This window comes from Leguminivora glycinivorella, chromosome 17 (assembly GCF_023078275.1).
Source record: "Leguminivora glycinivorella isolate SPB_JAAS2020 chromosome 17, LegGlyc_1.1, whole genome shotgun sequence".
Taxonomy (NCBI): Eukaryota; Metazoa; Arthropoda; class Insecta; order Lepidoptera; family Tortricidae; genus Leguminivora; species Leguminivora glycinivorella.
Genome location: NC_062987.1, coordinates 19,914,254 through 19,940,143, shown reverse-complemented (window position 1 = coordinate 19,940,143; position 25,890 = coordinate 19,914,254). Strand labels below are relative to the sequence as shown.

The window sequence follows — 25,890 nt, the reverse complement described above, 5'->3', positions numbered from 1 at the left end:
TAGTGTTAAAATGAAACGTGAAATCAAAATAAAAGCTTATAATGTTACTTTTATATATTATTACAGTATTTCATAGTCACTTAATCCCACTGCCAGCCGCCTTGAGCCCAAAGGGCGAACCAGCCGCCGTGTTGAAGTAATACTGGCCAGGACTGCCGGCACTGTTGCCCATGTAAGCTACTTCGTTACTGGCACATACTCCGTTTTGGAACAGTGTGCGGTTTTCGCATTTGCGGGCTGAAATAAAGGTAAAGGTTATTTTCATTTGACAGAGATGTCTAGTATCAGTGGATAATTAGTGTTTTTCCACGGGAAAACCCTTTGGCACAGGTCTCAAAAAGTACCACCTGTAAGATTATCTTTTTGCTTTTTTTTTGCACAAAATTTTTAGGACTATCGGATGGCGATGAGGTTTGAATTCAATATTTTTTTTAAGTTTTACTTGTTAACGGGTCAAAAAATTTCGAAACAATTTCGTTACGTTGTTTCACGTTTATCCATATTAATATTATAATTGGGAAAGTGTGTGTCTGTTTGTTTGTCCGTCTTTCACGGTAAAACGGAGCGACGAATTGACGTGATTTTTTAAGTGGAGATAGTTAAAGGTATGGAGAGTAGTAGTAGTAGTAGTAGTAGTAGTAGTAGTAATCACTTTATTGTGTACAACAGTTTTATATACAATTTGTAGGTACAGAGATACAAAGGCGAGCTTATCCCAGAGTGACATAGGCTACATTTTGTCTCTTTCTAACGCGAGCGAAGCCGCGGGCAAAAGGTAGTCACAATATAAATGTAACATGACAATGAATTTCGTGGCAATATATCTAGCGAAGGTTACACAAGAGTATCATTATCAAACATAACATTTTAAATATTTCAAGTTGATTTTCCAAAACATGTTAATTAACCAAAATATAGGATTAAAGACTGTTAATGATTCTACTTATTTAATCTGATGCGGATGATATTATGTAAAATTAATCCTTTGGTATAGTTAAAATTTTCTGATGTGTCCTGATTATAATAGTAAGGACCTACTTAAACTGTTTTTTCTACTGTTATTCGTCATTTACAGGGTCGTGCATAGATCTTTAAAACCCTACATAAAAGTCTATTCCCAAAGCCAGCGTCCGACGGCTTTCAGCGCATGCGCGCAGTATCGAAAAAACTCAAAACGCATTGTTTGGCTCCGTAACCATGGCAACGCATTGTTATAACGATACTGTGCGCGTGCGCGGGAAGGCTTTGGGCAGCTGAGCTGACAGTGCAAACATTTGCGTCAAAATAAAGGAAACAGTGTGAATTTCACGAAAGATACTCAAGAAAACTTTTAACTGAGTCAAAAAATACTCTTGGAGTCTCAATAACAATTTTTGGCTTCGCCTCAAATTTTACCCACGCCACTCGTCTTTTTTGACCTCCTTTAAACGCCTGTTGCATAATAGTTATTCGTTATACAAGGGGGGCAAAGTTGTATTTTAACGCCGAGCGTGGAATTGAAAAACGAGCAAGTGAAAGGGTCGTTTCGCTCATGGTTCAACTATAGAATCCTGAACATGGCGAGTTTTTCAACACACGAGAAGTAAAATACATTTGTACCCGTGTGTAACACAAAACTTTTCCCCTCACTAAAGCGAGGATATTACAACGCAAAAAAACGCGTTTATCACTGCTTCCAGTAATTCCACAGGTGGTAAATCATCTTCATCAGTTCATCACTAAATACATCCACTTTTATCAATTTTAAAGTAGAAAATTTGACTATATTCAAGGTCAAATTACTTTATGCACTAGTGGATAAAATACGTTTTTACCCGCTGGTATTAAAGGACAAAAGACGTGTTTCCGAGCTAGTGAGGGGAAAAATACTATAATGTGATTTATTATTTTTGCTATGTATTTAGCAAACGAATTCGTGTGTTTGGGAAATTTATTATATAAATAATATAAAGTATTCCACTGTATCCCACTGCTGAGCAATGGCCGCCCCTCAAATTGCCATTCGTTTCTGTTAATTGTTCGGTCTATCCACTCAAAAAGAAGTCCAAGTTATTCCGCATGCGCGGATCCAGGGGGGGGGTCATGGGGGTCCATGACCCCCCCCTGGAGCCTGAGTTGGCCATACAAATAGACCACGTGACTCCCCCCCTTGGGGCCCCGGTCCTTTACCACGTGACCCCCCCCTGGGCACGAAGCTGGATCCGCGCTTGTTATCCCGCCATCACCTATATGGTCTCCCGTATCCCCGATTAGACTCAAGGAGTTACAACTTCGTGGTTATTTTGTCCCAAAAGTCATCACATACAGCAGACCTGACCAGCCCAGTCCTACTCCAACAAAGCCGTAGGTATTTTTTTTAACTAAACTTAAAGTTTTAGCAAAGACTAACTCCGTATAGTCAGATAAAGTCTAAGATATAACTCCGTATAGACAGATAAAGTCTAAGAAAAAAACGTACCTCAGTACCATACAGAAAAAGGTACGGTGGCCTAGATGGCATTACACCTTTGGGGTACGGTCAGCTAGATGGCGCTAATATTAATATTTTGACATTCTAATACATATCAAGCTAAGAATATGGGCCAAATTGTCAAAACTGAGGTTCAAAAATTTTAAGCCTGTGTCAAGAGATGGCAGTCTATGCACTGTGATTACACATTTTACTTCGACAGTAACTCTCTTTAATACTCGATCCTCTTTGGTTGTATTTACTTTAAACTTCCAAATTCAAAACTATACTTACTTACGTACCTATTTGGCTGGCGCAATAACCCAAAATTAATTTCGGCCTCCGCTTTGCTCGGTCTTGAGACGTATCGCGCCAGCTTTTGCCGACGCCGAGCTCCCTGAGGTCAACCTCCACTCTATCCGCCCAACGACATTTTGTTGAATGCAAAACTAGCCAACTTAAAAATTCGGTTTCCGTTTTGAAGAATACTGCTTACCAGGGAAACTCTCGTGCGCGTTGATGGCCTCTGCAAAGAGCTCCCAAGCCCGTGTGTGGTCACATGTGGCTAATAGGCAGCCAGGCTGCGTCATACCGCCGTTGGGGTAGAAGTCTTTGTGTCCTGGGGAAGATCAGAATGATTTAGTTTTTAAGTTTATTTTAGTGAGTTTTTGGTCAGTTTAGTAGTTTGGGTAAACGCTTTTTTTTATATAGCCTATATATTGTTTCCCACTGCTGGGCAAAGGCCTCCCCTGTTTTCCGCCACTCTTCACGGCTCTTTGCATATCGGTATCTTTGCTTTGGGAATACGCTTATCATCAATTATACCTAACAAATATATTATATTGTCAAAAGATCAAGCAGTTTTTTACGAGTACCGAGGTTTACGAGTAATAGTTATTTGTTATACAAGGGGGCAAAGTTGTATTTTAACGCCGAGTGTGGAATTGAAAAACGAGCAAGTGAAAGGATTCTAAAGATCTTTTTCTAACTGTATTTCCAAAAGGGGAAGGCAAGCATACGATACTGTTCAAGTTTCAGTATCCCTTTTAACAAAGGGTTAGAATATAAATACAAGTTGTTAGATCATCGGGCACACCATAGGCTAGTTTCCTGTAATTAGAATAAAATATTTTATGCAGTGCACGAAATAAAGCACCACATAATTAGAAGAAAAATATGGACAGTTAGTTATATTTAAACATAATTTATATTTAATAAGTCAAAGAGAAAGATATAAAGTAAATGAATTGACCGTGACGTCACTCCTCAGTATTTCATAGTAATTCCATATTAGCAAATCGTTTTGACAGTTCTTAAAAATAAGCTGATTTGACTAGTAGGAAACTAGGCAATCCAGTCTCTCACAGTCGACTTCTGCGACATCCACAAGAGGAAAGGTGGTGGTAAAATTTTATTAGCAAATTTTACCATATTGCAAATAATTTACAAAAAATCTTAACAAATTATATAGTGCAATGAGTATAAGAAGGCATGGTTTACCTGGGGTGCGGGATTGGTAGACCTCCTCGTGGTGCACCCTGGGAGGGGGAGAATAGCAGCTCTGTTGCGCGTTCGCTATTCTCCCTCTGCGAACTACCGATCACAGAGGGAACAGTAGAAGAGTTTACTCCTGCGTGGGCCATGTGCCGTGTCACGGTAGCGGGTTTAGATGCGGGGCAGGGGCATTTGCCCTCCTGCTGTGACTTGGGAGTCAATCGTCTAACCAACGATAAAGGGCGGGTTATTTATTACTTCCTTCTTTTTTCTTTTTTTTTTTTTTTATTCCATTCTTGTCTTCTTAAAAAAAAAAAAAAAAACCTCGGTTCTGACCGGGGCCGTATATAACTGCTCTGCATCATCTCATGGGTCCTCCTTCTGGAGTCGGCCGGTTTCGTCAGTCCCTTTAGTGGGCATAAACCAACTCCAGCATGGGGATAACCACCCCCCCATGGCAACAAAGAGTCGACCCGTGATCTGGTGTGGAGGAGGTCTACGGTGCAAAAAAAGTTAGCCTTAAGTGTGTCGTCCTTAGGTTAGGGCAAGGCATCAGTGCATCCTCGATGTGTATGAGTAACCACGGAAGTGCTAAGAGGTTCGGCAGCAAAGACCATGTGCCCCGTCTAACGTCACCCATATGTCTCTGACCTATGGGGCGTGTCGATTCGGGGATCTTGGTGTAATTCGTCACTGGCCTCGACCCCAAGTATGTGGCGAAAATCACCGCTCAGGTGTTACTGGATGCGGCGCGTGTTTGGTTTCCCGCGTTATTTAATGACGGGAAATTGAACAGGCATAAACGGCGTTTGCCTATGTGCAAATCCCCGAACGCGTGACGGAGCCACGGGTATCGGGAACATTCCAGCGAACGAAGTCTAGTAGTCGTAGTGGAATGCGCCGTCTTTGCTGTCCCCTACAGTTCTGGGCCCGCGTAGGAAGAGGCGAACCCTGTACCCTTTCCTTTTCTTTTTATATGCAGTACAACTTAATTCTCATGGCTGACATGAGCGAAAAAAAGAGTGTGGCTATGCCGGACGGAAATCGCCAAGAGACCTCCTCGATGAGCGGGAGTGCACCTCGAGGACGCAAAGCGTTGGCTGGGGCCAAGAGGGGGAACCCCTACCTTAGGGGTGACTCGGAACCCGAGCCGAAAATAAATACGGCTCGCAGAGGGAGAAAATCCGCAGGAGTGGGGACATCTGCTCCCCGCTTCAAATTAAAAACCCCTTCTAGCGGGGGAAAAAAAGCGGCAGGAGCTTACGCGGGAATGTCGGCCGCCCTTGAAAAGCTACGAAACTCAGTCGGGTCGGACTCCGAGGGGGGAGACGAGGAGGCCACGGAAGACCAATGGAGTGAAGGGCGGGCCTCTCCGTTCTCCAACGAGGATCCGATTGAGGCAGTACGCCGTGCCGCTCAAACGGTCCTGACCGAAACGGCCAAGTCCCGTAATATCCAAGTGGGTGTTAGGGGTAATATTAACAACGCCTGCCAAAAAATAGTAGATGCATTGGAACAGCTACAATCGCGGCAGGAAAGTGACGAGATCCGCTCCTTAAGAGCGGATAACAAAAGGATGCGTGAGGAACTGGCGCATATGAGGTCGGAGACAACGGCGCTCCGAAGGGCCTTCTCCGAACGGGGGAATGCGTCTGCCGCGGAGGATCCAAATGGTGGGCAGCCGGATAATAACCGAGGGGAGTTAAAGGCTGCCCTTGCCAGTTTCAAAGAGGAGCTCTCTAGGGAGCTATTCGTTTCCCTGGGGGGGATGGTGAATGCGAGGTTGGAGGAGGTCCGAAACCGCCTCCCCCCAGAGCCAATCCTACGCCCGCCCTTGGCAGCGGACAGGCAAGGGATAGCCGCGCCCACTGACAGACCATCCTCCTCGTCGCAACCGAACCCGCAAACGAGGGCTAAAGGAGGGCCGACCGGAGGGAATGGCAGCCAAACGGGGTCGAATTTAATGCCCCCAGCGAGGCCTGCGCCAGCACCAACGGCAAAGAAACCAGTGGCAAGTGGACCGAAGAAGGGGGCTACTACCCAGCCCCAAACTCTCAGTCAGGTCCCTGCCACACAGAAGGATTGGGCGACTGTGGTGAAGCGAGGGGCGAAGAAGACCTCCGATTCCCCCAAGGCACAGACGGCCAAACTGGCAGCACCAAAGGCACCACCAAAGAAGCTGGCGGTGCCGAAAACGGCGGCGGTAGTGGTGGCCCTCAAGCCGGACACGACAGAGTCGTACGCCTCTGTCATGCTGAGGGCCACGAAAGCAGTCAGGCTGGAGGAGATCGGCCTAGAGAATGTCCGAATTAGGAAAACGGCGGACGGGGCCCGTATCCTGGAGGTGGATAGGGCTGACAACGGTCGCTCTGCCGATGAGTTGAAGGCGCGCCTCGAGTCGGCAATCGGGGATGCAGCCAGAGTCTATAGACCCGTCAAGCTAGCGCGCATACGGGTCTCCGGCTTAGACGAGGCTGCCACTCCGGAGGCAGTGGCTGGGGCGATTGCCGCTAAAGGGGGCTGCTCCGTTGCGGATGTAAAGGTGGGAGACATCCGCTTCGGATTCAACGGTACCGGATCAACCCTGGCCCAATGCCCCATCGAGGCAGCAAGCGCGGCGGCAACAGCAGGGAGAGTTACAATTGGGTGGTCGGTGGCCCGAATCGTTGCTCTCGAGCCGGAGGCGCTCAGATGCTATAAGTGTCTGAGCGTGGGGCATACCAGGGCCACGTGCCCCTCATCGGTCGATCGCGGAAACCTCTGTTTTCGCTGCAGTAAGCCGGGCCACAAGGGGGCGGAATGCCAGGCCGAGGCCTTTTGCGCGGTCTGCCACGTGGCAAAGCTGCCAGCAGGACACCGAATGGGAGGCCTCTCTTGCCACCCACCAAACGTAAGAGGTGTGGAGGCTCGTCCTGGAAATCGCGGCGCCCTTGATGCGGCCCCCGTGGCTGTCAGGCCTCCGGGCTCCTCCGAGGAACACCTCATGGACGTCTAATGTCAGGACACTTACATCAAGGTCCATGGGAGGTGTTGCAGTGCAACATTAACCACTGCGCCCGCGCTCAGGATTTGCTCATGCAGAACCTGGCGGAGTGGGGAGTTGCACTGGCAGCGGTGGCGGAGCCCTACGCTGTCCCCCCTCGGCCCAACTGGGAGGGGTCCAGGGATGGCAGCGTAGCGTTGGTGGTCCCAACAGCAGGGGAGGTCCTCTCGGGGATTGAGAGAGGGGAAGGTTTCGTAGCGGATAAATGGGGGAAAATAGTGGTTGTAGGAGTTTACTTCTCCCCCAATAGACCGCTGGCCTCCTTCCAGAGATTCCTGGGGAACCTAGAGAGGGTGGTGCGAAGAGCTGGCCGGGCGCCCGTCTTGGTGTTGGGGGACCTCAACGCCAAGAGCCGGGCATGGGGGTGTCCCAATACCGACAGGAGGAGCCGAGCTTGAGGACTGGTCGACGACGGTGGACCTACGCATCCTTAACCGGGGCAACACGCAAACGTGCGTTCGTTGGAATGGAGGGTCCATCGTTGATGTGTCCTTCGCGACCCCCCTCCTGGTGACCCGCGTTGCCGATTGGAGGGTGCTACAGGACGAGGAGACCCTCTCGGATCACCTCTACATTCGTATGACGGTCTCCCAGACACACAGTGGACCGCCGCCTAACCCCGGCCACCGAAGGGGTGACCGATTCCCCAGGTGGTCGCTGGCCCGCCTCGATAGAGCAATGGCGGAAGAGGTTGCCATTGTTGAGGCCTGGAACGCCCCCCCGCAAGCCCCCACTAGCGTAGAGGAGCGGGCAGCCCACCTACGCCGGTCACTAATGGCTGTGTGCGACGCCTCCATGCCTCGAGCCCGGCCATTTCAAGGCAGACGCAAGGTGTACTGGTGGAGTCCGGAGATCGCTGACCTCCGTACGGCTTGTAATGCCGCTCGGAGGGCCTATACCCGCTGCCGAAGAAGGAGGCACACCCTGGAGGAAGAGGGGGTCCTCCACACCATCCTTGGGGAAAAGAAACGGGCGCTTCGGAAAGCCATTGAAAGGGCCAAGACTGAGCGGTGGGAAGAGTTCCTCGCAACTCTTAATAGAGATCCGTGGGGGCGCCCATACAGAATGGTGCGCAATAAGCTGCAGTGTGCACCCCCCATGGACTCTATGGAGCCACAGCTCCTCCAAACGGTGGTAGAGGGCCTCTTCCCTGAGGCACCGGAGTTCGTCCCGCCGGTGATGGCCCCCCGGAAGGACACCCAGAGGGGCCTCTCATCATCCCCCAGTCACGGACGACGAATTTGAGTGGGCAGTGGAGCGGGTCAGGGCTACCCGCAAGGCCCCGGGACCGGACGGAGTGCCAGGGAGAGTTCTCTTCTTGGCCCTGAAACACCTGGGAGACCGCCTCAGGGCCCTCCTGGAGGACTGCCTGGTCGAGGGGACCTTCCCGGGACTCTGGAAGGAGGGACGACTATGCCTCCTCCGGAAGCAAGGACGCTCGCCGGACTCCCCAGCCGGCTACCGCCCCATCGTCCTGCTGGATGAGACCGGGAAGCTCTTCGAGCGTATCCTGGCCTCCCGCATCCAGCGGCACCTCGAAGGGACGGGCCCGAACTTAAGCGGCAATCAGTTCGGGTTCCGTGGGGGAGGTCCACGCTGGACGCCGTGGGAACCCTCAGAGCATTTAGCGAGCTGGCGGAAGAACAGGGACAGGGAGTCGTGGCGGTGTCTCTCGATATCGCTAACGCGTTCGGCTCCCTCCCCTATGCGGTGATCGCAGAGGCACTCCGCTACCACGGGGTGCCTCTGTACCTAAGGAGGATAGTAGAGCACTACCTGACGGGGCGGGTGGTGCTCTACGAACAGGGGGGTGTACGGAGGGCGAGGGTCATGACTTGCGGGGTTCCACAGGGGTCCGTCTTGGGGCCCCTCCTGTGGAACCTCGGTTATGACTGGGTCCTCCGCGGGGCACAACTCCCTTACATGGTCACGCTGTGTTATGCGGATGACACACTGGTGGCTGTGCGAGGGCGGGAGTTGGAGGAGGTTCTCAGGAGGGCGGCGGTGGCGACGGAGCTCACCGTCCACCGCATCGGGCTCCTCGGGCTGCGGGTCGCCATCGCAAAGACCGAAGCCATGGTCCTGGGGGGCGTGAGGCGGTGGAGGCTACAGGCAAACACGGCGCTGAGGGTGGAGGGCCAGTCTGTCCAAGTCAAGGCCAATATAAAATACTTGGGCCTTGTCCTGGACAGAAAGTGGACTTTTGAGGAGCACTTCGCAAGACTCGCTCCTCGTCTCGTGGGTGCTGCCTCGGCGCTGGGCAATCTGCTGCCCAACTTGGGAGGGCCGAACGCCCCTGCAGGCGGCTGTTCGCGGGGTCGTCCGGAGTATGGCGCTCTACGGAGCGCCAATCTGGGCCGGAAGGCTGCGAGAACGCACCAAGGCGTTACTCCGTCGGCCCCAGAGGGTCGTGGCCCAAAGGGCAGTCAGGGCCTACCGCACCACTTCCCATGCCGCAGCCTGCCTCCTCGCTGGCACGCCCCCATGGGAGCTGGACGCGGTGGTCCTAGCCGAAAGGTACCAGCGGAAGGTGGCAGCGAGGAGCCGGGGAGAGCCGCCGGACCCCGAAGAAGAGGAGCGGCGCGGGCAGCTGAGGAGCACCTGCGCCAACAATGGAGGGACGCCCTGGAGGATAGCCTCTATGGAACGCGAACCATAGGAGCCATCCTTCCTGTCATGGAGGACTGGCTAGGAAGAAGGAGGGGGGTCCTCACGTACCGGTTGACTCAGGTGGTGACCGGGCACGGGTGCTTTGGACACTACCTGCACCGGATAGGGAGAGAGCCGAGCACCCAGTGCCTGGACTGCGGTGTGGAGGACGATACGGCCCAGCACACCCTTGAGGAGTGTAGTCGCTGGGCCGTGGAAAGGGCTGCGCTGGTCGCAGCCACAGGACTGGTGGACCTCTCGCTGCACAGCGTCATAGGGGCGATGCTGAGCAGCGAGAGAAGATGGGATGCGGTGGCCTCCTTCTGTGAAGACGTCATGTCACAGAAGGAGGCGGCGGAGAGAGAGCGCGAAGCTGCGGCTTACGCGCTGCCTCTCCGTCGAAGACGGCAGGGTCGAAGGCGACGAGCATTCTTGCGCCACGACCCTTAGTGGGGCTAGCGGGTACGGGACCCGCATTGCACCGGCCCCACTAACCTCGTCGAGGGAGGGATCAAGCGTTTCTGATCCCTCTCTCCCTAACCTGTGCGGATGCCCTGTGACAATTCGGGGCTGCCGGAGGGCGCCATGGTGGACAGAGGAGACCCGATGATCCCATGACGCCCTCGCGAACGGCACAGAGGGCGACAGCATTTGTATGTACAACTTTAACATACTCCTCATCTCCTTGGTCTAATCGGGCTCCAATGTCCACATTACTAAAGCAGGGTCCTGGAGGATCTAAGCCTGTAATACGGGCCGCTTCCAGTGGGCTATTTCATCAGATTGACACTTGACGCTGATAATTTCGTGCCTAACTGCCCTGGGTTGACAATTAACATTGTTACTCAGCGTCAATATTTCCTTGTTGAACAGGTAATGAACGGCAGAGTATCCCTGTCGGGCAACAATTATCACTATTTTCACAGTAGGCTTGTGCAGGACATGTACTAATAGTACAAAAGACACGATTCCCTGCACTGTACTAGACCGAACTACTCCCAAATGATTCTGCTCTCTAGTACATTTAGTACACTCACACACGCGCAACAGAATGGCAGCGAAAGGAGCGAAGAGCCGAGGAGTGACAATGACAGCAAAGCGATCCGTGTGATCCTACCGTGAACCGACCGAACCGCGCGAAAACGGCCGATCAGCTCTCGGCGAAAGTACGAGCGAACGTTATCATATGCACAATTTATCTCTCGCTCTCTCGGTGTACTACTGTCCTAAATGTCCTAAAAGAACGAACTAGTACACTTCGGAGATCGTACTAGTTGGAGTAGTTGGGAGCGATCTTTTCAGTGAACGAGCAGGCACAACTCTATTTCACAGGCTACTAGCCTGTGTTTTAGAACCTCTTGCTTACACAACAAAGATAAGAAAGAAAATTGATTACTTACAGCTAAAATGGATTATCCATGCCTGTGGCAATACTTGCTGGCCTGTGTTTAGAATCTCTTAGCTACACAATAAAGATAAGAAAAGCAAGAAATAATGGATTACCTACAGGATCTTTTATCCCCAGCATTCCAGCATTCGTGTGTACAACTTCAACATACGCCGCGTCTCCTTTGTCTAATCGGGCTCCAATGTCCACATTACTGAAGCAGGGCCCAGCAGGATCTAAGCCTGTAATCCTTGATGCCTGCTGGCCTGTGTTCTGTCGTAGTCGTTTGCCTGCCACGCCTGCAATGTGGGCGCCGAGACTGTGCCCGATTAGAATCAGTTTTGAAGGGTCTTGGCCATCTGTAAGATTTTGACGATTTATATTATTGAAAATTTACAAAATTACATTAAGACGATACGGTAGGGGCCAATTCTCCATACAAACGCTCTCGACTATTTCCTCCCTGGTTTTTGAAGATAGAGCAATGATTTTTTCAACACAGATTGTTATTATTTTTATCTATGTCGGACCGTTTTGATTTTTTTGATATTCTGCTTTTTAAAGACTGTAGAGCGAATCAAAAATTTCCAAAAACGGCCTTTTTCATTGTGGCGCAAAAAAAGGTGTGATACTCAAGATTGGTAATAATTAACCAAAAAAGCTAAACGGTCCGACATAGACTCTTTCATTGTTATTCAGATTCTCAAATTTCGTTCCGATTGATTAAGTTTTAAAGGAGGAAAGAGTCGAGAGCGGAACCTCGATTTTAAAGATTTTTTTGAAATATCTTTTGACTGAGTTGTTCTTAATGGACAATTTTTTTTCGATAAATCTAGTTAATAACACTTGTATATTTAACTGAAATTCCCAAATTGAAAGGGGGCTCCTTTCCATTTTAGCTTTTTCGCTACCGTATTCTCTTAAATGAGCTGCCGGCCTAACCGTTGAAGTGTCACGTAGTGACGTGCCGATCGAAAAACTGTCTAACTCTGTCACGCCGCTACAGAAGAGCGATAGGGAAAGCTATATAGCTATATAGCTATTAGCGTAAGCGATTGTGGCGTTGGTCACTCAGGAGTAGAGATGGGCCGAATACGGACTTTGCCGAATACGAATATTCGGCCGAACATTCGGTTCAGCTGTTACCGAACCTAACATTCGGCCGAATATTCGGTTGAGCCATATTTTAAATCCTGGCACACGTTTCAATGATTGGTAATGGGTACACATTTATCTTACTAAGGCTCTTAATATTCCTTTAATTTAGTGCATAAGAAAATTTTGGTTTTTATTTATTAACATACGTCATTTTACCTTTTTTACAAAATTATTGTACTTAGTTTATATTTTAACGTATATTTAACTCCCTTTGGAGTTCCTTAGAATGCTGAAATAGAATGTCATTATGCGATGAATTACGAAACAACTTACGCTATTTATTTATTTTGTTTATTCGGTAAATATTCGGCAATGTAACCGAACTATTCGGCCGAATACGAACATTGAAAAACTTGCCGAATTTGCCGAATACCGAATATTTACCGAATATTCGGCCCATCTCTACTCAGGAGGCACTAATTAATTGTCAAGTAAGATTCAATCTAAGGTAGCAAATGACATAATAGCTTAATGATTTTAAGAACCAATTTTGATGGAGCGAGAACTTGCATAAAAGTTTCTACATTGCAGTATTTGATTGTTCTGAATTATATCTAACTTTCCCTTCGGTCGTTTTATTTTTTTGCCAGTCGTTTGATTTTTTACCGCACTTGTATCATAAATACTTAACTCATATTACGTAGATTTTCTGTAGTAGGTACATTCCTAAATACGTGTTGTAAAGCATTTTCTTACCGCGTTAACAAGTAAGAAAGTCGTTAAGAAGTTTTTCACACCTCATGCTCGACAAAGTTGGATTATATATGTCATTAGAACTTCACGGAAAGCATGACATTGTATCCCTTGTCAACAACCGTGATATAATGTTGTATGAAAATTCATTATTACACACGGCGCAATAATGTAATTGCCAAATAATTGCACCTTATTGCTATGACGATAAAGTCTAATTTCGTTAAGCCGTAATGCCCGCGGCGGGCATGGCCAACTCGATTTTCAACACGATCTTCATTTGTTGAAATGCTGTCAGAAACGAGTTGTGACAAGTTGCGGCGGTATCATTTTATAGCTCCATTTCAAGAATAATAGCGAAAATGTCTAGTGATGAAATAAAATGTTGTTTTTTCTTGTCTCGCATAAGGTGAGAAAAGTAGAGTATATTATATACCTCGGGAATAAAACTGTTTTTGTCTTGGGCGCTTGAATCCCTCACTGCACTCAGGACTCAGTCTTAATTCTATAACTCCCTCGCTACGCTCGGGAGTGAAACTGGGAGTCCTTCGTTACGTTCAGGATTCAATGTCGCGCCCGTGACATAAAACAGTGTTTTATTCCCTTGGTGTATAATCTACTATTATGACACCACTCACTTTGCACGAGTTCGCTCAGGAAGTTTCCCAGTTTCTCCCCGATGAACCTGGCGTGTGTCGACGCGCTGAAATATTCAAAGGATATCGCTCGCCTTCCATCTAAGGCTATAACCTGGAATGTTTCATGAACTTCTAAATATATAGAAGAAGAAACTGACTGACTGACTAACTGCTGACATATAGATAGATAGATAAATAACTTTTTCCCCTCACTAGCTCGGAAACACGTGTTTTGTCCTTTAATACTAGCGGGTAAAAACGCATTTTATCCACTAGTGGGTAAAGTAATTTGACCTTGAATAAAGTCAAATTAACTGCTTTAATATTGATAAAAGTAGGTGAATCTAGTAATAATAGAATTTTTGCGTTGTAGTTTCCTCGCTATAATGAGGGGAAAAGTTTTGTGTTACACTCGGGTGCAAATGTATTTTACTTCTCGTGTGTTAAAAAACTCGCAAGTTCAGGATTCTATTCTCGCTTCGCTCGTGGTTCAACTATAGAACCCTTTCACTTGCTCGTTTTTTCAATTCCACACTCGGCGTTAAAATACAACTTTGCCCCCTTGTATAACAAATAACTATATTTGTATCCACAACACATATAAAGGCTTACAATAAACAGGAAAAAATAAATGTGAGTACACCGCTTAACTTAACTAATCTAAGAAAAGAGAAACAAAATTATAAAGAAACATGTGTCGTGGTACAAAAGGCGCTGGCATTTTAACGAACAGCCGAAACCGCTGGTCCTAGAGATCCCAGATTTGACACGTAAGTTTCTTATAAGGAGTAGAGGAGCACTAAGAAAGGATTTTTCAAAATTCACCTCCTAAGGGGGTGAAATGGGGGTCCAAAGTTTGTATGGAAAACAAGATAAGATTAGTGCGCGGGCGAAGCCGCGGGTAAAAGCTAGTTCATTATAAAAACATATTTTTCTCAAACATGCAATGAAATATTGTCTTTACATTCCTTAAAATGGGCTGGGAAGTATCGCTTTTTGGGCGCAACAACTCGAGAGGACTGTAAAGGGATTTTATATTATTTTTTAGGCCTAGGCCTGCAAAGTAACTTTTTTTTATAAAATATTGTCCTTTAGAGCATTTCTTTTTATTTCATTGTATGTTTGAGAAAAGCACTATACATGCCTCGGCGTGAAAACGGATTCCCGGCCTCGTATCCACGCTCGCTCGCACGCTCGCTCGGCCGTATATACCGCTTTCCATCAGGCGGACCGTATGCTTGTTTGCCACCGACGTAGTATAAAAAAAATATACCCACTTGGCCGGAAATCCTCATTTTCCCGGCCTCTGATGTAATGTACTATTTTATTGCATATGGTGTTTTTCCCGTACTGGTACATTTTTCGCAAAATAGTACAGTCACCGGCATAAATATGTGATGATTTCTTTACCTTGTCACATTAACGTCTTGTTTGAAATGTCATGCGAAATTGTCAAACAATTTAAAGCGACAAGGTACAGAAATCATCACTTATTTGGGCCATTTTTTCAAAGTTTTTTTGTAACATAGGTATTTTTTACGCGATTAATACTCAGAATCGCGAGGTTTTTCGATCCTGATAGGATAAAAAATATGTCCCAAGATTTCCATACATTTTTTCGAACCGTCCATTCCGTTACCGATATACAAAATGTATGAAAAAATGGTAACGGAATGGGAAAAAAACCTTGGGACACTTTTTTCTCCTATTAAAATTGAAAGAACTCGCGATTCTGAGTGGAAACCAAATAAAAAAATCCAAATCCAAAATAAAGTGGGGTGGACAACTTTGAAAAAAATGGCCGATTTATGTCGTGGACTGTACATTTCTTGTCACGTCGAAACTTCAAACATCTACTGAATAACGTTGTACGATACACGCGCGAAGAAAATTCGTAACTCGTGCCGATTTAAAACATTTCCTCAACAATATGAATTTCCATGACTCAGGAACAAATGTCTGTGCTCATCACACAAATAAATGTAAGTTGTAAATGTAAATTTGTAAGTTCATATTTTTGACACATTTGTTTTGAAGTATGTTGCGATGTGGCCAAGACATTTGTAAGAAGTTGGTAAGTAGGGTTTGCCAAATCTAACGATTAATTTCGAATTGGTTGAATCGATTAGGCCCTATGTATAAGGAGGCGCTTAAACAAATATACGATTTCTATCAACTTACTGAAATGTCATTTGAATCGAAATTACAGACTGCCACAGCACTAGTTTAAAAATAAAAATGAATGGTAAATGAAATGTAAATGGTGATAATTTTTTTTTTTTTTATATCAACTATATTTATTAAACATAACAAAAGATTAAACATATCATTAAAACTAAATTGATATCGTAATAAATTGATATCGTAAAATACTCACTAACGAAGATCCGCAAAAATGTAACATGCTAGATTATGTTTAAAGTAAGCGAAATATTGTTTTTAAGTACTTGATTTTTTTAAATATTATTACAGGATTTTATTTAAAATTTCATTAGGTTGCGCGAGTTTACGTATTGTGGACGCTGTCATGTGTCAAAAAGAGGAAACTTCTCACAAATCTGGGACATAATTATGGAACGCAAGAATACCTTATACCCCGACTTCTTCAGGTACTCCGGAGCCAAGGCATTCACCATCCATCCATCAGAACTCTCCAAAAATCCATGAATAAGCACCACGACTGTTTCAGCACTGGACATAAGCCTGTTAAGCCTTTTCGAAGCCGTTATATTGTATTTGACGTTCCCGTTCTTAGTGATGTAGTCTATGGATATTTCTTGGTAGTTCGAGCGGTTTTTTTCTTGCATTTGCTCGTAGGTTATGCCTAGGAAACTTTTTAATGTGCCGCCTGAAACCAAAGTGTAAGTAAAACAAAATAAAAAGTCGTGCTGTCCATTTTGTTTTAAATATTCTTTTCGCCACACCAACTGGTAAAGGCTTACTATGCTATTCGAAAATAGATAGCAAAATTGCATTCTATCCACAAGAGTGCAAAGTAATTTCATATAAATTTTAACTTGACATCTTGAGCTGGCTGGTAGATTGACCTATAAATGAAAATGAAATAAATGAAAAATGAGAAATGAAAAACAAAAAATTAAAATGAAAATGAAAAGAAATAGATTTCATCAGAGATTATAGATTTAGTGGTGGATTTATTATATATGTGGTTTGTGATTTCATTTAGTTTGATGTTTTATGGTCACTATTTTGTTCGTGTTGGTGTGGTCAAAAATTTTGTGTTTCACTGTGGTTTCACTCGGCAAAGTTTGTTTACCCTTCGTGCATTGAAACCCTCGCAACGCTCAAGATTCCACTTTTTGAACCAACGCTACACTCGCGGTTCAATATTGAAATCTTTCGCTTTCGGGTATCTTTGAACAACTTTGCCCACTTGTAAAACAATAGTTATTTTTTATACAAGGGGGCAAAGTTGTATTTTAACGGTGAGTGTGGAATTGAAAAACGAGGAAGTAAAAGGATTCTATAGTTGAACCACGAGCGCAGCGAGTGGTTCGAAAATAGAATCCTGAACTTAGCGAGTTTTTGAATACACGAGAAGTAAAAAACATTTGCACCCGAGTGTAACACAAAACTTTTCCCCTCACTATAGCGAGGAAACTACAACGCAAAAAATGCGTTTATCACTGCTTCCAGTAGTTCCACAGCTGGTAAATCATCTTTATTACTAGATTCACCTACTACTAGTTAATTTGACTTTATTCAGGGACAAATTACTTTACCCACTAGTGGATAAAATTCGTTTTTACCCGCTGGTATTAAAGGACAGAACACGTGTTTCCGAGCTAGTGAGGGGAAAATAACCATTAACAGTGTGTATAACGGCTCAGCCACGACATTGGTCTAAGCGCGACAGCGGTGAGCGGCGGCCATACATTGGAGCGAGACACAGCGATGGGACTTTTCATTCGCACGTATGGCTGCCGCTCACCGCTGTCGCGCTTAGACCAATGTCGTGGCTGGGCCGTAAGACCTGAGTGTTCGGCGGGGCGTGCAGCGGGGTGGGCGAGCGTGCGTGCACCCTATGCAGGGTGCGTAGCCGAATGGCACAAACGCTCACGAAACGAAACGCTAGTAGATATCTATCTCTATCGCTTTTGCATATTGGCGTGACAGAGCCTGACTAACTGGCGCGGCGTTTCGTTTTCGTTTGGCGTCGGAGAAATGCCATTCGGCTACGGGGGCAGGTTTACTGACGATTCGCTAAAAAATGTTTCCCAAAGTTTCACATCCCAAACTATTATTCCCAAATTATCATTTCCCAAATAAACGTTTGGCAAAACAACTTATCGCAAATTGACATTTAGCAAAACTTTTTTTGGCAAGTATTTGTTTCCCAAAATATTTACTGGTCAAATTTCATTTTACCAAATATTATTTAGTCAAAGGTGTTGTTAGGCAAAATTTCCATTTCCCAATATATTGTAATTAAATGGCGCACTGGAAATTTGTTGGTTGATTTTATACTTTGTGTCCAAGATTTGTGTGAAATAATGTGTATGTCGTACTTTTTTCCTTCTGCTGCAAATGTCAAGGATGACATTTTCACTTACGGATACATTTTATTAAAAGAAACCTGATGTTTTCAAGACCATTATGTTCTATTAATTTTTAATTACTTTAAAAAATCATTTCCGGTTTGCTCATTGTGAACCTAACACGCTCCTCCTCGCTTCGCTCGTCGTCGCACCTAAACTGACTTTGTCACACACGACTTTTCTGTTACAATACTAATAAAATTATTACATTACATTTATGCCTTGTAATATGTATTGTCAAACGTGGCTTTGCATGGTGTAAGTAGAAACATTTTTTGACAAAAAAAAAATAGTTGACAAAATAATTTTGTCTAGTAATTAATTTGACAAAAATAAAGATGAGTATCCTTTTTTTGTCCAACTGAAGCACTTGGGAATAAAACTGAAATTATCATTTGACAGATTTTAACTTAAATTTGGCAAAAAAATCTTCGGTAAAATACGATCCCGTAGAAATGAAAATGCAAATGCCTAAATATTTTCGAACTTTGCGATGTGAAATTTTGACCAAACATGTTTTTGGGTTATAAGTTTTGCCATTAAAAACGTTTGAGAAATAAAGTTTTGTCTAAATAAAATTTGACAAAGTAAAATTGTGCCAAATGATAATTTGACCAAACAAATTCATTGCGAAACATATCTTTGCCAAACAATACTTTGGGAAATGAAACTATTGCGATATGATTATTGGGAAATGCCTATTTAATCTTAAACAATATAATAATGTTCCTAATAAAAATAACCGGTTTTTGGATCTCGTATTATCCACTTTGGATAATGTTAACGTATACGGAGCTTCACCCTTAAGCCGACCAGATGACCATCACCCTTCTCTGCTTATAGACATTGATAATGTTTCCTCACCAGTTAAATCCATCACTGAAAAATTCCAGGCTAAACCAAATTTTAATAAATGCAATTATACTGAAATCAAGAGGGAGCTGGCTTTGGTTGACTGGGAGCGACTATTTTTGAATACCAGCGTGGATGCAGCTGTTCTGGTTTTCGAAGAAAAACTATACAATATCATCAAGAGACATACACCTCTCAAAAGAGCTAGGTCAGAAAAATATCCGTGTTGGTTCAGTCCTTTCTTAATTCGGTCATTAAAACAAAAGCTAAAGTATCATAGACGTTATAAAAAGTTCGGCAATCCACTTGACTATAACACTTTCGACCTTCTTAGAACAAGATGTAAAAAATTAATTGATGAATGTTATAAGTCCTATATAGAAACTGTTAATGTCTCAATCAAACAAAACGTAAAACATTTTTGGAAATTTGTCAATAGCAAAAAAACTACTAACTCTATCCCTGTTACCATGAAATTCAATAACTTGATCTCATCAAATGCGAATGAAGTCGCTGAAATGTTCTCTAGCTATTTCGGCTCAGTTTTTGAGAAACCATCGAATTGTATACATGATCGTCCAGCGCTTGCATGTCATAATAGCAGCCTCTGCGACACTCATGTTAGCATCGATCAAATTAAATCAATAATCAAAAAACTTGACTGTAACAAGGGTCCAGGCCCGGACGGTTTTCCCCATCTTTCATTAAAAACTGTTGCGACGAACTTTGCCAACCTCTCTATTTGATTTTCAATCGGTCCATTAAAAGTGGTACTTTTCCCTCCCCGTGGAAAATTGCACATATAATTCCAATCTATAAATCGGGCGATAAAAACCAGTGCGAAAATTATAGACCTATTAGTATACTATCAGCGTTTTCTAAATTGTTCGAATCGGTTATGTACAGTTGTTTTTATTCTTACTTTAAAACTTTTATCTCCCCATATCAGCACGGTTTTGTTTCTAACAGATCAACTATTAGCAACCTATTAATTTACAAAAATTACATTTGCGGTGCATTTGCAAAAAGAACTCAAGTAGACTCAATATATACAGACTTTTCCAAAGCCTTCGACAAAGTTGATCACAGCCTCTTAATTAATAAACTAGAAGGCTATGGAATCCACGGTAACTTGTTAAGGTGGATCAAATCTTATCTAAATAACAGAAGCCAACTAGTAAACGTTAAGGGCTATCTCTCTGCGCCAGTAAAAGCCACATCGGGCGTACCTCAAGGTTCGCACCTGGGTCCCCTCCTCTTCGTCGTTTTTATCAACGATCTTGTTGAGCGTCTATCGTGTCCATGCCTACTGTACGCGGATGATCTTAAGATTTACTCAACAGTCCAAAACGACGAGGACTGCGCGGTTCTCCAGAGAAATCTAAATACAGTGGCAGAATGGTGCAGCTCTAACCGTATGTTCCTTAATTCAGAAAAATGTTATGTAATTTCTTTTTCGACTTGTAAACAAAAATTATATTTTAACTACTCCCTAAATAATTTTACACTAAATCGTACATCTACTATTCGTGACCTTGGTATCTACTTAGACGATAAATTAACATTCCAATCTCACTACGAATACATAATCGCAAAAGGAATAAAATTGAATGGATTCATATTTCGTTGCACCAAGGAAATTAAAAACGTATATGTTCTAAAATATCTATACTGTACCTTGGTCAGGAGTACGTTAGAGTATGGGTCTGTAATATGGGCGCCTTACTATAATACTCACATGAACAGAATAGAAAAAGTGCAAAAGCAGTTTCTCAACATCTTAAGTTACAGACTCCAGCTTGGTCGCAGCCTTAGATCGTACGCTAGCCGGCTCCAGCATTTTAAAATTCCTTCACTTACAAGTCGCAGGAAATGCAGCGAGCTTTTTACTCTTTATAAAATTATACACTCCCAAATTGACTGTCCTTCCCTTCTTTCTCTTCTCAACTTCATCACTCGTTACAAATCTCGAAATCCCTCACCCAAACTATTCCAACTTCAAATTTATAAAAACAATACCTCATTCTATAATCCCGTTACCAGAATGTGTCGTTCATACAACGAAACGGTTATTGAATATCCGACTATCGACATATTCGGATGTAGCTTACCCTCCTTTAAAAATCAAATCATGAAAATCTTTTACACATAATCCATAAGCTGCGTTCATATGTCTAGTCAGTAATGGCAATTACGAACATGTTTATGTCTATGATAATTTCTACTTTCTACTTAGTTTAGTTTAGTTTTAAGTTACCTCTGTATGTAATATGTATAAGTTTAGTCATTTGCTTTTCCATAATTGATGTAAGTACCTAGTATAAAAGAAGACATCTCACCTCCCTAGCGCATATTGTTTACTTAAATTAAATACTATCTGTGCACACATGTTTAGAGTTATAGGCCAGCTCAGTACTTTAGTAAAATTGTAATGTATTTTTCTATTAATGTCTGTAACTTGTTTTGTGAGCCAAATAAATAAAATAAAATAAAATAAATGAAATTTGACGAAACGTTTTTTGGCGAAACGGCAGGACACCCCCTATGCAGCGTCGACTCAGGGCACTTGTACGAGCTTCAATTGTTTGATACGCACGCCGCACGCCCCGCCCCGCTTCACGCCCAATGCACTCAGGCTACTTACATTTATCAGAGCCAGCGGCAATGATGGGATGTAGGACAGGCAGCGCCGCGTCATACAATGAGCTTAGACTGAACTTGGCCGCTTCGGGTGACACTGTCAGACAAAGTTTCAATCATGAAAGTTCTTTATACGTGAGTGAGCTTAGAAAATTACCAATTTTGTCGCTTACCATAAAAACGAGGTCTGCTTGTATCTTTATATGAATAAACTGAGAAAGCGGCTTTATAGTAATTGATAAAAATGGGACGTTTTACCACACCTCGGACACTGCACTGAGAGAAAATACAACCAGTTTTCATGTTCGTTCAACAAGTTTTTTGGTTAAAATAGCGCCTACGTGCTCTTTGGTTCAAACAACAAGCTACTTATCGTAAAAACAACCTGACACATATTGTTTTAAACATACGTTTGGCTGATTCAAACGGATAAACCGCAACAAGTCGAACTTGTTAAATTCACAATGCAAATTTCTCTCAGTGTGGCGATCAAATATATGAAAGAGGCGCGTTCCTAGCACACAGTCTAAGCTCGTGTAGGTGAACGCGTACTATTGTAGTGTGTTATTATTGTTTGAGTGAAATATGACAGGTCGACTGTTCGCGTTTTTGACAGGCGGTAACTGTGAGGTAATCGAGATGGGGTTGGCGGCACTTTCAACGGGGAGTGGGAGTGGCCAAGCCATACTGTACGATAGTACTCTTTATTATACTGTGGTTTTACTACACACTGATATACATCAAAATATATAAATAACTTCACTCCAAACTTATTGTACAATCAACCAATTGGAACCCTAGGCCACTGTAGAACTATGTCATAGTGACGTTATAAATACGCTTGTAAGAAATATCTTACTACTTGTCATTTCGACATGGTTGTAGAGTGGCCTAGGGTTCCAATTGGTTGACTACACTTACATTTATCGGAGCCTGCGGCAATGATGGGATGCAGGACAGGCAGCGCCGCGTCATACAATGAGCTTAAACTGAACTTAGCTGCTTCGGGTGACGTCACGCCGAATACCCTCGCTAGGAAGCAGATTATAACTGCGTGTTGTACTGCAATCGTAAATAACACATACAGAAGGAAGTTGGAAGGCCAGATGGCAGTCGTTTTCGTAAATCTAGTGCGTACGCCAAATAGGTATTTATATTAAAATTGCAAACGGGACCTTAACACACACAAAAACCGGCCAAGAGCGTGTCGGGCCACGCTCAGTGTAGGGTTCCGTAGTTTTCCGTATTTTTCTCAAAACCTGCTGAACCTATCAAGTTCAAAACAATTTTCCTAGAAAGTCTTTATAAAGTTTACTTTTGTGATTTTTTTCATATTTTTTAAACATATCGACGGTGGAAAGGAAGAACCCCTTAAGCGACATTTAGTGAATTGTACAGGAGAGTGTTTCAAAGTTTTCTTTTTGAGAAAAAAAATCATAACTTTTTTCCTATTTGAAATAGGTAAATGAGTTCTTAAGACGATAACCTTATTTAATTTTTCTCTATTTTATGAAATAAACATTTACACCAAAATCTTACAGGATCCTGAAAATGTTGTCGCTTAATTGAAAAGGTCCTCAAAATATTCCCGGAAGAACCATTTAAGCGACATCATCATAGTACTATAAAACTCACTGAAGCCACTTACCTTCTTTAACTTGTCTCTAAGATATTCAATTAAGCAACAGTCGTATGGGCAGTTATTACGTGCCAATTTGAAGTGGTATACCAGAAATTTGAAACTAAATCGACACTTTTTTGTGAATTATAACGCTAGCATTTATATTTTTTTAAACTATTTCATATTATTGAAAAATTTAGAATATATTTGCGGTTAAAAAACGCTATATTGTGCGTTTTTTAAGGAGAAAAATAAAAAACTTGTACGAAATTAACGTGTATTTTTATTTTAATACAATAAATCTACTTCTAACAAATAACTCTTAATTAAGTATGCACTTTTTGAGATCACAATCATTTTGAGTTTATACATTATTAAGAATAAGTAGCTAGCTTACTTATTTACTTTTTGGTAATTCTATAAATATACAAATTATAATTATCGCAATGTTTTAATAGTTACACTTAGCTTGTTAATAATTAAGTACTCAGGCACTTTTTTGATACATAATGGAACTCTAGTCTCATATAATCACTACGATAATTAAAACACAGCTAAAACTTAATAATAAAACAAATTTTACGTTAATATGGTTCAAAAGTAAGACGGGGGGACACAAGTGGTTTTTTTCCTTTAGGAGCGATTATTTCCGAAAATATTAGTACTATAAAAAACGATTTTAGTAAACCCTTATTCGTTTTTAAATACCTAATATACCTATCCAACAATATATCACACGTTGGAATGAAAAAAAAAACAGTCCCCACTTTACATGTAGGGGGTACCCTAACAAAACATTTTTTTCCACTTTTTATTTTACCACTTTGTCGACGTGATTGATATACATATTGGTACCAAATTTCAGCTTTCTAGTGCTAATGGTTACTGAGATTATCCGAGGACGGACGGACGGACGGATGGACAGACAGACATGGCGAAACTATAAGGGTTCCTAGTTGACTACGGAACCCTAGAAATAGTCGCCGTGGTCCAAATCGGCCGGGAGCGAGTATATAAGTTTATTTTGAATTTTTTTATGTTAAAGCTAATAAAATATCATATAAAAAAGTGAAACTCACCATTCATACCGCTCATCACTAATAAGCATCGGAACATAATACTCTTTAGCATTCACCTAGCCGTATAATAGCCGTTACAACAGCGCAAAGCCCTCTAACGAGCGGACTTAAAAAAAAAATAACGAGTTCGAAATTCGAAAAAGGTAATCGGATTTTAGATATTTACACTTGTAACTGGCCGTTAGAGGAATTAAGAGGATTTTGAGCGGGAAAGCGCATTTCTCTGAAAAAGTTGAAAAATCCAGCCGGCGTAGACGAATGGCAATCGTCGACGCCGACAGAAATGCTGTCTGGCTCTGTCGCGTCAATACGCAAGAGCGATAGAGATAGACAGCTACGAAACATATATTTTCGTGAGCGTTTGTGCATTTGGCTACGTACCCAGGGCCGGAGTCGACTAATATGCTACCTTTATGAGTTTGCCTTTGGCGATTTTAAACTTTGAACAAAATGGCGTAACGTACATACAGTTTGGTTTCATTGTTTGGCATTTCCACTGGACTTTCCGTATTTAAAACCGTTCTCGTATCTCGAGTTTAATGAAGCGATTTAAAATCACACAGAAATTTCGTAATCCTTTTTCGTGGGATAGTTGTTTTTAATGTGACAGGGAGGTATTAATAAAATCGGTTTGCTATTTGAAAATGAGTTCAATCAGTTGTTTCAGAAAACTTGACTAGCTTTATTTGACGTTCATAAGCGCATTGTAATATGCCTACTTGGAAAATAAATATTTCATTTCATAATTTTAGAACAAAACGGGATTTAATCGCGTAAAAACTTACATTTAACCAATTACACAATTATAAATTATACAAAATCATTTATTCAGCAAATAGGCCACGGGGGCACTTTTGACTTATGACAAACATACACACTTAAACTTAAACAATTATAAATTATGAGTGCAAATCGTGTTAGTCTAAATCAATATATTTCATTTCATTTCATTTCTTGTTTCATTTGTTTCATGCTCTTTACAGATGTAGTGCACAAATATTTGCCTTCGAATTGTTACGGAAACGTACGAACGTGTCATGCTATTTCAGTCAGTCTCAGTACAAGATGTACTGTAGCATAACAAATGCGAACGTTTCCGGAACTGACCTAACCACAAAATTAAAATTTTGAAAAAACCCCCGACCGCGTCATAGTGGGCCTATTTTCATGAAACATGGCTAAGAACACGACTAACTCAGCTTTCAGACAAAAAAAAACTAAATCTAAATCGGTTCATCCGTTCGGGAGCTACGATGCCACAGACAGACACACACACAGACAGACAGACAAAGAGACAGACAGACCAGATAGACAGACAGATAGACACACAGACAGACAGACAGACAGAAGTGGAAACACGCCTAGTCTCATTTTTAGGTCCCTACGTGTATGTCTGTCTGTCTGTTTGCTTGTCTGTCTGTTTGTCTGTCTGTCTGTCTGTATGTGTGTGTGTCTGTCTGTGGTATCGTAGCTGTTCTGTGCCCATAAGTATTTATTATTTCAAATAAAATCTACTCCACGTATTCCCCTGTTCTCGATCGCATGCCGATGTGATCATAAAAAAAACTATCTTTTCATCTGAACACATTTTGTTTCCGGTGTAACACAATGGGACGGAATCAAAACAA

General features: G+C 43.1%; 1 protein-coding gene across 1 annotated transcript; it reads right to left on the bottom strand.

The window, feature by feature from the left end:
- Positions 1–76: 76 nt before the first annotated feature.
- Positions 77–24,278, bottom strand: LOC125235629 (phospholipase A1 VesT1.02-like). Its single transcript, XM_048142226.1, has 8 exons — positions 24,263–24,278; positions 22,484–22,624; positions 21,567–21,659; positions 16,100–16,359; positions 13,512–13,623; positions 11,139–11,381; positions 2,946–3,068; positions 77–237 (listed from the first exon to the last, which is right to left on the bottom strand). Exons 1-8 carry the CDS (start codon positions 24,276–24,278, stop codon positions 77–79), a joined length of 1,149 nt encoding a protein of 382 aa, XP_047998183.1.
- Positions 24,279–25,890: the final 1,612 nt, after the last annotated feature.